Raw genomic sequence first — 17860 nt, 5'->3', positions numbered from 1 at the left:
CTGGCCCCCCAGTACAACTCCACCAGTTGGGCAGAGTGATCTCCCCACCACCCCTGCCTCTGTGTGAAGTTTATATAAGGCCTGTTTGACCATCTCTCTCAATCTCAGCCTCTCCATTTTCAAGTGAGATGTAATAATATGGGTCCTGTTTACCTGTCAGCGTGTGGTGAGAATCTAATGATTAGGGTGTGCTAGCACACAGGCACCTGTAAATCCCATTGAAATCTGAGGGCTCTATAACTCCTCCTGATTCCCAAACCTCGTGCACCCCACCCACTCTGTTCATGCTTACTTCCCATGTGTCCCGTTAGCCCTCCGGATGCAGTCAGGCCCATTTCCCCAGGACGCCATTCACTAAGCCGCCTCATACAGCTGGGGTCTGAGGGGCCTGCCTCTCCGCCCCACGCCTAAAAATCCTCCCCCTCCCCCTATCCCTTTGATAGGGCGGTATTTATTTCCTGGAGTACAACATCACTCCCCAATGATGCGTCTGCTTCCACGATTCCCAAAGAGACTGAGCTTACTGAGACCAGGGCAAGGACCGCGCCAGTTCCTCGTCGCCCCCTTCCTCTGCCTTCCCCTCCCTTCCCCCTCACCGCAGCCATGACGCCCAGCCCAAGAAAGCGGAGCGGGGAGCAGAGGTTTCGCAATTCTTTTCTAAGACTGTCTGATTAGAGGGTTCAAAGCACTCTAACCCAAGGCCGGCTTGTGTCTCTAGGGAGGTTGTAGGAAGGCGCCAGAATGTGGATGGTGCGGACAATGTGGGATACTGGAGTCTCGACTGCCGCGCGCCAAGGAAGGGCGTCACCTAGCCAAGCCGGCCCTGGAGTTGAGTGCCCCGCAGCCCGCCAGTCCGCCCGCCCGGCCGCTTGCTGGCACCCTGGTGGCCACGCCGGCTTTGTACCGGCGTCAGGTGCAAACCCCAGAGCGCCGGGCGTGCGCGCACGCGCCCCGAAGCGCGCGGAGCCCATTCATTGCTCCCACCCGGATCTCCTCTGGGATCTCCTCCGGCGCCCGGGGCCGGAGCGTGGGGGAGGGAGGAGGTCGGACACGTAGCCTGCCTCGCAGCAGGGCTCGACTCCACGCGGGAGGGCGGGGGAGCCGGGGACCCGCCGCTCCAGCCCGCTGGCCTTCGAAAGATCCTCCTGGGCCAATGGCAGGCGGGGCGACGCGACCCGATTGGTGCAGGCGCTCTGCTGATCGCTGTGGAAATCCGGGCGGCGGAGAACGCGGGAGGATGAGGAAACCGAGGCGGGGGGAGCCGGAGGGGCGGGCAGAGGAGGTGTCGAGGCCCTGAGCTCCCGGGGAGTTTTTACTGGAGGCAAAAGTCCATAGCGGGCGGGCTGAGGGAGGGGCGGAGGAAGGGGACCGCTTTGGGGCACTGGGAAGCCAGAGATCCTCCGCCAGGAAGGCAGGGACACTCCCGAGGGCAGAGGAGGAGGCTGGGGGAGGGGGCGCGGTGGGAGGAGTAGGAGAAGACAAAAGCCGAAAGCGAAGAGGGCCCGGGCTGCACACACCGGCTGGGAGGCAGCCGTCTGTGCAGCGAGCAGCCGGCGCGGGGAGGCCTCAGTGCACCGGGCGTCACAATAGGCAGGCAGCATGGGGAAGGGGGGTAACCAGGGCGAGGGGGCCGCCGAGCGCGAGGTGCTGATGCCCACCTTCAGCTGGGAGGAGATTCAGAAGCATAACCTGCGCACCGACAGGTGGCTGGTTATTGACCGCAAGGTTTACAACATCACCAAATGGTCCACCCAGCACCCGGGGGGCCAACGGGTCATCGGGCACTACGCTGGAGAAGATGCAACGGTAAGGGTCTGGGGGCGCCCCAGCCACCCTTCTCTGCTGCAGGTGGAGTCAGGATCCCTGGCTCCCCGGGCGCCAAACAGACCTCCGGCGCTGAATGGAGCTTGGGACGTCCTGTAGGGAAGGAAAGTGCATCTATCACACTCGTACCCCCGCCCCAATCTTCCTCCTCCTCTGGGCCGACTGGGGTGGAGACCGGATCTGGGACCCCGGGAGGCGGCGCTGCGGTGAAGGTCCCAGCGGTGGAGAACAGGGCAGCATCTACCGCGCGCGCCGGGACCCACGCGTCCTCCCCTTCAGTGGGGTTTGCCCAGAGGCAGGGACTCTCCAAGTGGGGCGCTCGGGCCCGAGGGCTCTGGCGCCCCCAGCGTGGAAGATGGCCGCCCCTGCGCGCCACTGAAAGGAGCCCGAGCGCAGGTAGCCAGGTGTGGGACTCTGCGCTTGTCCAGCACTCTCCATCCAGACTAGGTGGCAAGAAGGAAACTTGTCCCCGGCCGGGGATCGCTCCTGCTGGGACTCTTGTCTAAGAAGGCCCTCAATGGCCACCTGGGAAAAACCACCCAATAGCTCGGGTTCCCACGCTCCAGGGATTATCTAGACTCACCCCAAGCTCGAGTCGACCTTCTTGGGGACCGGCGTCGGGGATTGGTGGAAGGAGAATGGGCTGGGGTTTGCAAAGCCTAGGTCGAGTGAGGCCTTGAGCCGGTGGATTTAGCAGCGCTAGACTGGCTTGGCAACAGGTCCATCTGCACTCGAGGTTACTCTCGGGCGTTCAATTCAATGGCTCTCTGTTTTTAAACCCTGCCAAGAAGGCCCTTTCCTCATCTTGCACTCCTAAAGGTAGTGGGCCTCTCTGGAGCCAGGGCTGCCCACCTTACCCGCACCAAATGCATGGCTCAGTGATTACCCTGCACCGGCTATCCGCACCGGGGACCCCAGTCTGAAATCCTGGCGTTTATTAAAGGTGCAGCTGGTATCCCATGGATTCGAATGGGCTAGAGGGAAAAGAGCAGAGGCAAGGAGAGAAGAAAGGGCGGCTCTTGGTGGTAGTGAATAGGATGCAGAGAAAAAAGGCCTGATAGGATAGAGAATTGGGGAAGGTGAATACCAGAGAAGCAGAAAGGAGGGATGAACTTGAAGTAGATCATTCCACTTGGAGGTCTAGGATGCGGAACTGTTTGTGGGCTTTTGCTCTCTAAGCTGTGTAGCCCCAACCCTTAACTTCCCCACCTCTTGCATCTCTAGGGGAAGGCCAGACCAGGCTGCCATAATCCAAGCTGGACAGTGGACAGGTGGTGTGGGCCAGCAGGGCCAGGGCTTATCTAAGATTGGGAAGGTCAGCGATATTGAAATTCCCTACAGCTTTCAGCCCCATCCTGTTTTACTTGCTTATGGACATTGCTTAAGCCTAGGGGGTTTGTGATGCTATTTAGAACTTAGGTGGGTATGTTTCACATACCTTCAGCGCTATCTCACCTGGACCTTTCCACAACCCAGTGAGGAGGTTGGGTAAAGGTAATTCCTAAGTAAAGGACCTTCTGGATCCTGGCTGGGATCTTTCCACTCTATGTTGCTGGACTTGGGGTGGTCTGTTTCTAATTTCATAGGTAAATTGTAGAAGGTTCCTGCCCTATCCAGACCCTCACCAAAAGCTTTCCAGAAGGAAAAGTCAAATACAATGGATTTGGTCTGATTATTCTGTATTGTTAAACATATTTTCTTACATGAACGCTCAGTCTGGCAATTGCCTTGACCTTTCTGGTTTTGTTACCATATCAGATTGATTTATTTCATCCTTGTTCTGGATGTTCTCAGTGCTTACCTGACCTTAACACTGAGTTCCCTCCAAAAGTCAGTGCTCACATCTCTCCTAGCAGAGGACTAGGATGCCCTACCCTTCCCTGACCTTTTCTCTGTCTCATAAAAACGTAATAGTCTTTTCATTTCTGGTCCTGCTCCAGTGCTTTCTGTATAACTTTCATGGACTATAAACCTGGCATCTTGGATGTTAGTTGCTTTGTTACTCTCATAAGCTAGGGTGAGAGCCAACCTGGGCTGCAAACAGATCTAGAATTGAAGAAAGATGTCATTACTGGGCTCATTCACTGAGTGTTGTCACTTGACTGAGCCCCCGCTCCTCATCTATAAGGTACACCTGTACCTGTTTCAACGAATCTGATTTGTAGCAAAGCACCCCAGCAACGTAACCACCAGATGAATGCAATAGAGTGTTTTCAGGCAAACGAGAATAAGAAAAAGGATTATGAAACAGCTAGAATGGAAAGTATGCAAAGAGGAATTTGGAAGAAAAAATTTAAATCTATGCTAGCTTTATTTGGCGTAGCAACACGTAAAAACAATCCCTGTCCCCAGAGCTTCCTGTCTTCTAAAATAAGACTTTTGGGGTATGAAATACATGAACTGGGGATACAGAATTGAATGATGGTGATGGTGGAGTGAGCAGCTGGGTTCTCTTTATTTTGTTTCGTTGTTTTGTTTTGTTTAAACTGTCCAGGACCAGGTTGGAAAAAGGCCTTGAGCAGCATAGGGTGGGTGGGGCATGTGGAAAGAGGACCTTAGGAGAGAGGGAGAAACAAGCTACCGAAATCCAGAGACACCTTGTCTAGGCTGTTGAGCAAGTGGCTTTACCCCTTTGGGTGATGGTTTGTTCCCCAGAGCAAGGGGAGTGACAATTTATGGACCAGGCACAGTCTGGGGAGAGACTGATCAGAAGACAGTATGGATTCCCTGGAACATTCCCAGGCAATGTTCTGAGCCCATCACAGTGCAATCATTCCTAACACCACCCTGGAAACAGGTCGGAAGTCAAGAAAGTCATTCTTGGGACAATCTCAGAAGATCAGGGGGACAATCTGGGGCCTCAATAGGGCATTTCCTTTTTTCCGAAGAGGAAAATATCCAGGTGGTCAGGATCCATCTCCCTAGAAGGATGGGGCAACTGTTACATGGTCCTTCCACAGAAGTTAAACCCTGGCCTTGCCTGTAATAATACAAGTTGCTTGATTTTTGCAGCTTACAAAGCATATTCATATGTTTCACCTCATTTCATTCTCAGATCAGCCCCATAGGCACCTCTCATTGCTCTGAGGTATCAAACCTGGCTCAAGTGGCAGTGCTCAGACTTCAAATCAGGATCTGACCTCAAGCCTTCCCAGCTCACCTTCCTTCTCTTCCTGTTTCTACCTCTGATCTCTTCCCTTTGTTGCTGCGGTGCTTCTCTCGTCTTTTCCTTGCTGTGGGCAAAAAGAACCCTCACCTATGCCCTAAGAGTGTGTCTGCTCTTCTCACAGCAGTCCCACCACTGCAGAACTGTTCATCTTCAGCAACAATTCATCAAACATTAATTGAGTGTCTCCATAGCTCTGAGCTGGGCCCAGACACAAAGATGAATTATCCACAGACAGAGACCTGAAGCTGCGGGATGTGCTCCCCTTGCTCTCTCTCAAGCTGGGGCTTAGATCTGGACCCTCTGCCTCCAGATATCAGCCCCCCATCCCTAACCCTTGTCTCAGCAACTGCTCCTGCCTGGTCTGCATTGGTGACCTCTTAGAATCAAGGGAAGGTGAGAAGAGACCAGAGGTTTGTTCCACCTTTCAACCTGCTCTTATGTTGTTCTTGTAAAAAGGCAACAGATCTAAAGTGGAACTCTGGCCTCCTTTGGACAGGGCAGGAGGGTTGTAGTATTTAGAGGCAGGGGACCTGGGTTCCAGCCCCAGCTTTATGAATTCCCAGGCCTGGAGGGCAGCTCCATCTCCCCAGCTGAGATCTGGGTGGGAGCCATCCAATTCCTGTGGTTGCAGCCTCAGCATCCCCAGGAAGCAGTTCCGAGATGAAAGTGGTGAATGGTACCAATTTCTTCATGCCCAGGTTGCCTTTGCAGGGACCTATCTCCTGTGCAGCCCTGCCTTTCTGCCCTCAGGGTAGTGCATGGACCCTGTGTTATGGGGGAGGCTCTCACTGCGGGGCTCTTTGGCCACAGAGCACGGCCCCACCAGCCTCTATTGCTTCTTACCTTGGAGGGGACATGGCATAGGGGCTTCCTGCCCTGCCTGCATCTCTCTGCTGCAGAAAGGAAGTCAGTGTCCCTGTCTTGCTCTTCATTTCCACTGGAGAATGTGAGGGTCCCTCCTGTGCATCTCCACACTCTTAGATCACTTATTCCGTAAAGTTCTGGTCCGCAGGGCTGCCACCTACTGCACTGTATGCCCTGAGCTTGCCTGTCCTGCACTTCCCAAGTCCTGGGCCAAGTGCCCAGTTGTGCAGTATTTGATCAGAGATTAGCCTTGCCCAGCAGAGGACGTGGGCACAGCCATAAACAAATCCTGGCACCAGGTGCTCAGTGGATGGTGAGCAACTGTGAGTTGTACCCGGAGTTGGGCAGGGGCAGGGAAAATATCCCTGTGGAGAAGTTGACTGGCATCAGAGCTGGGTGACAGCAGAAGCAGGAACTGGCAAAGAGCGAAGTGTGACATGCACTTCGGAATCTGGGTGTTCTGACATCCCCACCTCACACACCTGCCCTGCCGGGTGTGTGCAGCTCTGCTTTCTCCACCTGTTTGCCAATCCTTTCTCTTCCCCATGTTCCAGGTCCTCTTCCTGGAAAGCCTCTGGCTTCTCTCCTGTTACACGAGGATAGAGCGCGGTTCCACTTCTTGGTCCAAAGACAATGTTTGGGTTGGCCCTCCCTTGGCTTGAATCCTGGTCTGCCTTATACCTGCCAGACATTTCTGAAACCCAGCAGGTGCTGGGAACCTTCTACCAGCATGTGAGACACATTTATGGCAATGGGAAGTGAGAGACAAAAAATAATTGACTCTCAGGGAGCAGGACGCTCATGTTGAAGGAAGCCTTTGTCTGAACAGCAGATAACACTCAAGGTAGCCACATGTGACTCAAACTCTGCTCAGCTCATCTCCGAGTGTGATAGTAGGCAGGTGGCTCTGCCAATCTACGCTTCATTTCTTATCTCTAAAAAAGGACCTGCCTCACAAAGTTTGGTAAAGATTCGTGGCTGATGTATGCAAGCCACTCCCTGGTTCCGTGGCTCCGTGTCTCACCTGCGTCACCTCAGCAGGTGGCAGCTGTAGCAACCACCAGCGTGGGGATGCCGGAGAAGGCTTTTGGTGTTCCAGAGGCAGAAGCCAAGTTGTGTGAAACACGGAAGAGGACAAGTGTCTGATCATGACTGCACAGTGGAAAAGTATGATATCAGAGTGTGTTCAGCTGTGGGGTCCTGGGTCCATTCATTCCCTCGTGAGCCATCTTATGAGGCCCCGTTCCAGGCAATGGGATTATTGCAGCAAACAAGACAGGTGCAGGCCTTCCCAACTGGGGCTTATGCTCCAGCGGGGGACACAGGCCATAAACAAGTGGGCACGTCACACGGTCTAATGAGGAACCTTGATGACTGCTATGAAGATCTAACAGGGCATTGACCCAGGGAAGGCCCAGGGCTGGGAGAGCTCTTTTGGATGTGATGTTGGGAAAAGCCGCTTGGAGGTGATGTTGAGGGTGAGTCCTGAATGGAGGTGGCCCTGGTGTGGAAAGGAGCGTGGTATGTTCAAGGGTGGGCCACACCAGGCCTGCTCGGAAAGCTGCCACATTGACCATGGGCAAGGAGCCGATCCAACAGACTACTCGATTTTCTGAAATGGCAGGAAGCGTGTGGCACTTGAGAAAGGAGTCCTTAAAGGCAGATTGACCTGGATTTGATCCTGGCTCTGCCACTTGGAGCCCAGGACTTTGCTTCCTGCCTCTTCATCTCAAAAGTTGGGGCTTGAGGCCTAAGGGAGTAACATGAACAACACTCCTGGCTCCCTGCCTGGCACCCACCTGTTACCCTTGGGCTCAGGGAGGTGAGGCTGCCCGTGAGCCTTCTGGAAATGGCTGAGGAGCAACCCAGGTCAAGACAGGGCTCTGTCATCTGTCTGCTCCCTTGGAGCTGGAACCTGGACTGCAGGGCTCGGGTGTTGGGGAGGCAGCAGGAGCAGAGATGAGTCCATTTGTAAGCCACTGAATCTTGCCTTTCAATGAAACAAGAGGAATCCGTTAGTTATCAGCCACTGCAGCTGCTTCTTAGGCAACTGCCTTACCAGGGACTTCCTGTTCATTTCGCAAAGGCTGTGGTGTGATGTGAGGAGGACCAATGAAGGGGCTTTTTCAGGCCCAGCCCTGGGCCCTGACTTTGGCAGCTCCTCCGGGCCACTCCCAGGGCCTTGCTTATTTTGCAGAGGTGGCTGAGGCTCTGGTGGGGACTGCTCACCCCACCCAGAGCTGGCAAAGCTGATCACCACTGCAACCCGGGGCTCCTCCCTCCTCGCCCCCCAGGGCCGCCTCCCTGCCTACCCCCTGGGCCTCTTACCTGCCTCCCCAGGGCCCTGGAACAGCACATCTCTTTTCCGTGAAAATACACTTGACCTGATCCCCTGCTACTATCCCTTGTCTGCTTGGCTAGTGGGTCTCAGGCATTTTTTAAAAAACCATGGGCCCAGTTTTCTGTCAGTCTGTTCTAGACACAAATAGAACAAAGACCAAGCAAAGGACTTGATGCCAGGAATGTAGTAAGAAGATGATGAGAGACTGGCAGTTACCCTTAGGAGATCCTTACATATGGGGGTGAAAAGATTTCCAGGAGTGGTTAGCACTTTCTCCACCTCCCCACGACGCTCATTTGATCATACCCCTCTTTACTTTTTGAGATGGAGTCTCTCTCTGTCGCCAGGCTGGAGTGCAATGACATGATCTTGGCTCACTGCAACCTGCCACCTCCCTGGTTAAAGCAATTCCCCTGCCTCAACCTCCCTAGTAGCTGGGATTACAGGTGTGTGCCACCACGCCTGGCTAATTTTTTTTTTTTTGGTATTTTTAGTAGAGACGGGGTTTCATCATGTTGGCCAAGCTGGTCTCAAACTCCTGGCCTCAGGCAATCTGCCGCCTTGGCCTCCCAAAGTGCTAAGATTACCGCACCCGGCCCCCTCTTCTTTTTAATTTTGAAAATTTCCCAACATCCAGAAATGTCAAAAGAGCGGGCAAACACCTGTGTATCCTCAACCAATATTCACTAGTCTTAACATTTTGCCACCTTCGCATTTTTCCTCTTTACACGTGTGCAGTTTCCTTTTGAAAATAAGCTGCATCATTATGTGATCATATCCATAAAGTCTTCATCATTTCCTAAGAAAAAGGAAGAGATGCTCTAACATAATCACAGTACCTTTGTCACGTTTAAGAAAATTAATAGTAATTCCTTGATATGATCGAATATCTGGTCCATATTCATTTTTTCTCATTCAACCCCCGAAAACCCTTGTATAACTTATTTTTCCTTCAAGTGAGAGCCTTTCACATTAAAGAATTGCAGGATGTTGTTTGTTTGTTTGTTTTTTGAGACAGAGTCTCACTCTGTCGCCCAGGCTGGAGTGCAGTGGTGCAATCTTGGCTCACTGCAACCTCCGCCTCCTGGTTTTAAGAGATTCTCGTGCCTCAGCCTCCTGAGTAGCTGGGATTACAGGCGTGTGCCACCACACCTAATTTTTGTATTTTCAGTAGAGACGGTATATCACCATTTTGCCCAGGCTGATCTCAATCTCCTAACCTCAGGTGATCCCTGCCTCGGCCTCCCAAAGTGCTGGGATTACAGGCATGAGCCACTGTGTCTGGCCTGTTCGTTTTTTGAGACACGGTCTCACTCTCTTGCCCAGACTGGAGTGCAGTGGCACCATCATTATTTATTGTATCTTCCTGCCCTCAGCCTCCCGAGTAGCTGGGGTTATTGGTGCAGGTCACCACACCTGGCTAATTTTGTTTATTTTTAGTAGAGACAGGTCTTGCTATGTTACTCAGGCTGGTCTTGAACTCCTGGCCTCAAGTGATCCCCCTGCCTGTGCCTCCCAAAGTGCTGGGATTACAGGTGTGAGCCCCTGTGACTGGACAAGAGTTGCAGTTTTTATATCATTTTAGTCTCTTTTAATCTAGACTATGCTTCCATACTTTTTTTTTCCCCCCCCGCAAACCTGTATTTTTTTTTCCCAGCTCTACTGATTTTTCTGATTGTTTCTCATGGTGGAGTTTGACTGGTTTGCCAATCCTACCAATGTCTGGAAGGTTGACTTGATGCAGATTAAACAGTGTTCACCACTGGGACATTCTATTACATCCCCTCAGGGGCGCCTGGTGCCAGCTCATCTCTAATAGAAATGCTAGATTTTTAATGAGATAATTGATGTAATATGCATAATGTGTATAGAAAAAAGCTGGAAGGAAAAATGCTAACATATTAGCAATAATGATCACTTTCTGGGTGATATTTATTTTCCTCTTTATTCTGCTGTGCCTTTTCTAACTTGACCAAAACTCAGCACATTTTTACTTTATAGTTGGGGAAAAAAAGATTAAAATGTTTATCATTATAGCAGTGGTAGAGTTCGGAAAGTAATGAAAATAAAGCAAGGCATAATCCAACTATCTTAACATGTATAATAATAGCCTAGATCATCCCAGGCTTTTTTTCAGGAATGCTTTTTACATAACTCTGTGTTTATTTTTTGTATACTTTATCTGAGCACATTTCCAATGCCATGGTAGTATTCGGTCTTGTTCTTTTCATTGATAATCCTGGATATGAAGGTGAGGAACTTACAAGAGGTGGTGGGTGGTGCAGTTTGTGCACCATGCAAGGCACTCAGCTCACGCAGTTGAGGCTCAAGTCCTCCCTGAGCCCCATGTCTTCCTGGTGCATCTTCCTGGAGGGTCACCATTTCCTGACTTGCCCAAAGGCAGCCTGTGCATCTATCCACAAACCCCTGGGGAGTTTGGCACGCCTGTGCCAGCACAGAAGCCCAGGTGGCTATTGCCATTGGCATCGGGCACTAAGGGCTCTGTCCTGGAAAAATGCTAGAGACAGCATTTGGGGCCAGATCACAGGAGACCCCATTTGGTGTCTGGGTGCACACGTGGAGCTGCTGCTGGTTGAGCACTGTCCTCCTCGGGGCCCGAGAGCAGACAGAGGTCGGGTCTCAGCCTCACCACTGCCCTCTGCTCTCCAGGATGCCTTCCGTGCCTTCCACCCTGACCTGGAATTCGTGGGCAAGTTCTTGAAACCCCTGCTGATTGGTGAGCTGGCCCCAGAAGAGCCCAGCCAGGACCACGGCAAGAACGTGAGTCGGGCTTGCAACCTGGGTGGGGGGTGGAGATGAGGCTAGGGGTGGCTGGGAGTCTGAAAGAGGGTCCCCTCACCCCAGGACCAGTAACGGGCTGGGGCAAGCAGGGGTGCTTTTGTCCTGGAGGAGCCACTGTGGATCACCTGTGGTCAGGGAGGGCCTCAGAGCCTCCCTGGGAACTGGGGTTTGACAACAGCTAGTGGCGTCTCCTCTCTTCTGGCCAGTTTCACTTTCATTCTCCTCCATCCCTTTCCAGAAAGGTGCCAGATGACAGTCTAGGGGAAAGACAGGAAAGAAACACTGAAAAATGTCATTTGATGACAAGAGTGGCTTTGGGGTCTGGGAGCACCTCTTTGAGAAAGAATGACCATTCCCTGGTCATTTCTTCATCGTCTGTGGGTCAGACACTCTCCTGGGTGCTGGGTTTCCAGGACAGTGACGTGTGAAAATAGCAACTCTTGAGGTTTCACGGGCTGTTTTGTTCAACCATGAAGTCCCCATGTAAATGGTGGAGCAGTGTATAGAAGGAACTTGGGACAGGAGGCAGGGGCAGGGCAGGACGGCGAGCAGAGTGGTTACAAGGAGAGGAGTGGTACCCACAGGGCATGACCAGGGTGGTCATGGAGGTCCCACCCTGGCCTCAGCGAGCCCTTCCTCCTCTTGTTGCCAGCCTGGGCTGGACCCCTCTGCTTAGCAGAGCCAGGCCAGGACCAGGGTCTCTCCTGGCCTGGACTCTTGGCCAGCCCCCCACTACCCCCATTGCCTCTGGCTTTCCTGATGAGCTGCAGGCCACCCTGCAGGTCCTCCAGAGGCCAATGCCCGTACTCTCACATTTCCCTCCATGGTACATGAGATCACCTGCCCCGTACCCATGCCAACCCATGCTTGTTCCCTCCTGCCTCCTTCGCAAGTCCATCTCCCACTCTCACCCCCTGGCACCTCCTGGCCTGCAGCTTACCCAGCTTTGCTTGTCCTGCCCTGTAGCTCCCTCCTCCATGGCCTTGGTCCTTGGCTCTGTCCATTGCTCTCCCTTTGTGCTGCAGATCCTGCACCACTTAGCACCCAGGCTCCCACCATGTGCCACCAGAACCACCTTTCATAGCACCCTGGTCATGCCCTGTGGGTACTGCTCCTCTCCTAGTATCCACTCTCCTCCCTGTCCAGCCCTGCCCCTGCCTCTTGTCCCAAGTTCCTTCTTTCTCCCAATGACATTGTGTTCCCAGGGCACTCCTTGATTCCACTTTGCCTCCCTGGCCCCATGTGCCCGGGGCTCACAGCCCCCTCCTTCCTGCCTCAGCTCGCCCTCCTTCCTGCCTCAGCTCGCCCTCCTGCCTGCCTCAGCTTGTCCTCCTGCACTAGTTTGTGTTGTCCCAACTCAACCCCTCAAGACCCAACAGTGTGTACAGAGCAAGTGGTGTTCTGTTGGGTGGTAGAAAATGCAAGTTTTCTTTTTCTCTTTTTCTTTTTTTGTTTTTTTGAGACGGAGTTTCGCTCTTGTTACCCAGGCTGGAGTGCAATGACATGGTCTCAGCTCACCACAACCTCTGTCTCCGGGTTTAAGCCATGCTCCTGCCTCAGCCTCTCAAGTAGCTGGGGTTACAGGCGCCTATCACCACGCCCGGCTATTTTTTGTATTTTTAGTAGAGATGGGGTTTCACTGTGTTGACCAGGCTGGTCTCAAACTCCTGACCTCAGGTGATCTGCCCGCCTCGGCCACCCAAAGTGCTGGGATTAAACTTTTCTTTTTAAAAAAAGTGTGGTTAACCATTTTAGTCATTTGAAGTGTACAGTTCAGTGGCATTAAATAAGCACATTTACATTGTTATGTAACCATCACTGCCATCAGTTCTCATCTTCTCCAAATTGAAATTCCACATCCATTAAACACTCACTCCTCATTCTCCCACCCCTCAGCCCCTGGCAGGCACCATTCTACTTTCTGTCTCTGAATTTGACCTCTCCAAGGACCTCCTGTATATGGAATCATACAATATTCGTGACTGGCCTGTTTCCCTTAGCATGATGTCTACAAAGTTCACCCACATTGTAGCGTGTGTCAGATTTTCCTCCCTTTTCAAGGCTGAGTAATGTTCCATTGCATGGATAGACCACGTGTTGTTGATCCGTTCATCCGTCATGAGATCTTTGGGTTGTATCTACCTTTTTTCCCATGTGAATAGAGCTGCTATGAACACAGGGTGTACAAAATGCAAGCTTTTGAGTCAAAGCCTTTCTCTGTCACTCTTACCTAGCTGTGACAAATATACAGGGCCCAGGGCTGTGTGGGGCATGTGGCAACAGCACCTATTGTAGGGACTCCTGCAAGGTTGAGGCTTGTGGCTTGGCCCCCTCTTGCCACAGCTTCTCTGGGTTGTCCATTGGCTGTTGAAATGGCAGCCCAAGACATATGTTCCCTCCAGAGTGGCTGGTGGCTGACTCCTTTCCCTGTGCTCTTGGTCAACAGTCGAAGATCATTGAGGACTTCCGGGCCCTGAAGAAGACGGCTGAAGACATGAACCTGTTCAAGACCAACCACGTGTTCTTCCTCCTCCTCCTGGCCCACATCATCGCCTTGGAGAGCATCGCGTGGTTCACCGTCTTTTACTTTGGCAATGGCTGGATTCCTACCCTCATCACGGCCTTTGTCCTTGCTACCTCTCAGGTGAGGCGTGACACCCTCACCTCTCCCAGCTGACAGAGGCCTGGTGCCTGTTTGCTGAGGCTGTGACAGCTTGTGTGACCCTCTCTTCCCAGGCCCAAGCTGGATGGCTGCAACACGACTATGGCCACCTGTCTGTCTACAGGAAACCCAAGTGGAACCACCTTGTCCACAAGTTTGTCATTGGCCACTTAAAGGTAAATGTCAGCAGCCCTGGGCATCTGTCCTGTTGGACAGCAGTTGAGACAGAGGGACCAGGATTCCTCTCTGCTCAGTGCTCTGAGGCTACAGGGTGACAAGGCAGGTGTGCCTATGCTGTGGGCCATGGTGACCCTCCATTCTGCTGGCTTCCTGAGCCCCATCTCTCGATCAGTTCTGACCCATGAAGACACAGTGTACTGCTCACTGTGAAGACAGGCACACCCTTTCTTGTCTGTTGGCTCAGCGGATTGTAATGTTTGATGTTCCTTAGCTAAGGACTCATCTAACAAATCTGTTTTCGTTTGGGGACAGTAAAGTAGCAGTTTTTTGTTTTTTGTTTTTTTTTGAGACAGAGTCCTGCTTTTGTCACCCAAGCTGGAGTGCGATGGTGTGATCTTGGCTCACTGCAACCTCCACCTCCAGGTTCGAGCAATTCTCCTGCCTCAGCCTCCCGAGTAGCGGGGATTACAGGCACCCGCCACCATGACCAACTAATTTTTGTATTTTTAGTAGAGATGGAGTTTTGCCATGTTGGCCAGGCCGGTCTCGAACTCCTGACCTTGTCATCCACCGGCCTTGGCCTCCCAAAGTACTGGGATCACAGGCGTGAGCCACTGTGCCCGGCCAGTAGCAGTCTCTTTTGATGAGTTGGTATGCTTCCTTTTACTGGGGATATGAGCTCTTTAATACATTGTGCTGGGTGTGGTGGCACACACCTGTAATCCTAGCTACCCGGGAGGCTGAGGCAGGAGAATTGCCTGAGCCCAGGAGTTCGAGACCAGCCTGGGCAACATAGTGAGACCCCCATCTCTTAAAAAAAAAAAAAAAAAGAAAGAAACACATTATGTTCCTCTCTTCCCCTCAGAAGCCAAGAGGTGCAAAGCAGCATTTGAAACAGCAACTATCTTTCGTCTGTGTTTTTGGTGCGCCCATTCTTTCCTTCCTCATCTGGCATTTATGATTTTATCTTTATTTTAGCCTTCTGTTATATATGAGTCCTTTATGTTAAGCCACTTCAAATACTCTTTGGAAATAAGCGTGGTACAAAAAGTAAATGTCATCCTATAAGGCCTCAGATAGGGGACACCAAACTATGGAATGATCAACTGGCCCAAAGGACAAAAGCCGTTAGAAGTGCAGGAGTTAAGCAAGTTCCAGTCTCACCTCCCCCTAGATGAGGAAGCAGACCACAGAGGCTCAGCACGTTTGTAGAAAGACGGGCTGGAATTGCCAATGGCCTTGTTCTGATCTGATAGGCATTATCTCCTCAGTTTTGAAAATGAGTCTTTGCCGACTTGCTCTCTGAAATAGACCGTCCCCATCCCAGCCCAACCCAACAGTACCTGCTTCCTGAGAAAAGCGGGGTCCTAAAGATTCCATCCCTCCACACCCTGACAAGGGAACAGCTACATGTCGGGTGTAGCTTATCCCCTCTTCCACCCAGACCACAACGGGGCCCTTGGCTTGCCAGCTGCAGATCCCATTGGTGGCCAACCACCCCTGAGCTGGTCACCAGTTTCGCAGCAAGCAGCTTGCCTGGCCCTGAGCCTGAAGTGGCCTGAGAACCTGGTCTCTGTCCAGAATCTCAGGGGCAAAGGGAGAGGGTGCACATAGTGCAGTGCTTTGTTTCATTTTATACTCTTCTCTGTTGGATCAAACCCTCCTCAGTATGGCAAAGTAACATTTAACTCCTGACCCATGTTAGCCCTCACACACTTAACAAAGATGGGCTGTGTCCTGCTTCCAGATTCTGGGCAGGGGTCAGGCAGGGGGGACCGTTCCGGTCCAATGGCCCTCAGTCCTTGAGAGGCCCCAGAGCACGGCTCTTGCGTCAGGCGGGAGATGGGGCCAGGACAGAGGACTGGTCTCTACGTAGAACGTGGATGACAGCAAATAGGGTCCTTGGGCTTGGGGATGTGGGCTCCACTCATGGCCCGCCAGCTCCCACTGGCTATGTCCTTGGTGCTGTGTCACAGAGCCAGGCCAAGGGTATGGACATGCGGCTCACTCGGGGTGCCCCAGAGTAGGGAGGTCAAGCTTGCCCAAAATTGACTCCAACACCCAGCAGGTGCACGACCATGGAGAAAAATCTTGTAGGTCTGTGTCTCTTCCCATCACTGGGAAAAAGGGAACTGGCTGCAGGGAGGTCCTCCAGGGCCTTGCCAACTCAGATGTCTTATCACAAGCTGGAGAGACCTGTGAGTAGGTTACCAGGGGCTGTGAGAGGCTGGGACCCCCTTCTTCCTGTTAACTGCACTGCTAATGGGATTTCATGGGAGTTCTCCACATCCTGACCTTCTGTTTGCCTTCAGCCCATGTCACGCCCAGCAGACATTTCTTCCAGAGCGTGATCTTTTACAAAGACTATTCTGAGGTTAAAACTCTTTCATAGTTCAGCACTGTACTTAGGATAAAATGCAAACTTTGACCAGGCACAGTGGCTCACGCCTATAACCTCAGCGCTGTCAGAGATCAAGGCAGGAGGTTCGCTTGAAGCCAGGAGTTTGTGACCAGCCTGGGCCACATAGCAAGACCCTGTCTCTACTAAAAATAAAAAAATTAGCCGGGGGTGGTGGTGCATGCTTGTAGTCCCAGCTACTGGGGCGGCTGAGGTGGGAGGATGGCTTGAGCCTGGGATTTGAAGGCTGCAGTGAGCTGTGATGGTACCACTGCACTCCAGCGTGGATGACAGAGTGAGACGCTGTCTCTAAATAAACAAATGCAAGCTGAAAGGCCCAGTGCCATCTGGGCGCTGCATCTGTAGTGGACAACACCAGCCTTTCTGCAGCCTCATCTCAGGCCACCAGGGCCAGGATTAGAGTAAAGCAAGTAAGACATTCGCCTAGGGTATAAAATCTAACGGGACACCAGACAAATTCAGTTTTCAAAAAAAATGATGTTTTAATGCAACGTGGTTTTGTTTTGTTTTTTGAGATGGAGTTTCACTCTTGTCACCCAGGCTGGAGTGCAATGGCGTGATCTCAGCTCACTGAAACCTCCGTCTCCCAGGTTCAAGCGATTCTCCTGCCTCAGCCTCCCAAGTAGGTGGGATTACAGGTGTGTGCCACCACGCCCAGCTAATTTTCTTGTATTTTTAGTAGAGACGGGGTTTCCCCATGTTGGCCAGACTGGTCTTGAACTCCTGACCTAAGATGATCCACCTGTCTCGGCCTCCCAAAGTGCTGAGATTACAGGCATGAGCCACCGTGCCTGGCCTGCAATTTGTTTTTTTTTTAAAACAAAATTAATGCAAAAACAATCCACAATGAACAAAATATCAAAATTTTAAATAAAGATCAGGATGAACTGAGGCAAATGAAAAAACATGCACCCCTCTATACATGTTTGTGTGTCATTTTTTTAACGGATTTTCTTTTTTCCAGAGCATTAAAGTAGTTGAAAAAATATTTAACAATGAAGAAGTTGACGTATTAAAAGTCATAACATTCTAAGTGTAAATGCTTTATTTATACCAAAACAGAGTTTATTATACTTTTGCTTCATTTGAATGTAATCAAAAATCAGTTAAGGCCGGGCGTGTTGGCTCGGCCGGGTGTGGTGGCTCATGCCTGTAATCCCAGCACTTTGGGAGGCTGAGGCAGGTAGATCACTTAAGGTCAGGAGTTCGAGACCAGCCTGGCCAACATGGTGAAACCCTGTCTCTACTAAAAATACAAAAATTAGCTGGGCGAGGTGGCGTGCCTGTAATCCCGGTGCTCGGGAGGCTGAGACAGGAGAATCACTTGAACCAGGGAGGTGGAGGTTGCAGTGAGCAGAGATGGTGCCACTGCGCTCCAGCCTGGGCGAAGAGTGAGGCTCTATCTCAAAAATTAAAAATAAAAATAAAAATTATTTAAGCTAATTGCTTGGTTAACGGAAACCATCAAACTCAGCAATTCTTTCCATTGAAAATGAAATGAGGCCAGGCGCCGTGGCCTGTAATCCCAGCATTTTGGGTGGTTGAGGTGGGCAGATCACAAGGTCAGAAGATCGAGACCATCCTGGCTAACACGGTGAA

General features: G+C 51.8%; 1 protein-coding gene across 2 annotated transcripts in view; it reads left to right on the top strand.

The window, feature by feature from the left end:
- The first annotated feature begins 974 nt into the window (after positions 1-974).
- Positions 975-17860, top strand: part of FADS2 (fatty acid desaturase 2) — a 39809-nt gene continuing 22923 nt past the window's right edge. The window contains exons 1-4 of one of the 2 annotated variants that reach the window (XM_023189475.1): positions 975-1806; positions 10869-10979; positions 13447-13644; positions 13737-13838. In XM_023189475.1, the coding sequence (XP_023045243.1) occupies positions 1600-1806; positions 10869-10979; positions 13447-13644; positions 13737-13838 (618 nt within the window). In that variant the 5' untranslated portion in view covers positions 975-1599. Of the gene's footprint in view, positions 1807-7311; positions 7336-10868; positions 10980-13446; positions 13645-13736; positions 13839-17860 lie in introns of those variants that run through there. The other variant, XM_023189476.1, reaches the window with a different exon arrangement.

This window comes from Piliocolobus tephrosceles, chromosome 13, assembly GCF_002776525.5.
Source record: "Piliocolobus tephrosceles isolate RC106 chromosome 13, ASM277652v3, whole genome shotgun sequence".
Classification (NCBI taxonomy): domain Eukaryota; kingdom Metazoa; phylum Chordata; class Mammalia; order Primates; family Cercopithecidae; genus Piliocolobus; species Piliocolobus tephrosceles.
The sequence above is the reverse complement of the archived record's forward strand: the minus strand, read 5'-3'. Positions and strand labels throughout refer to the sequence as shown.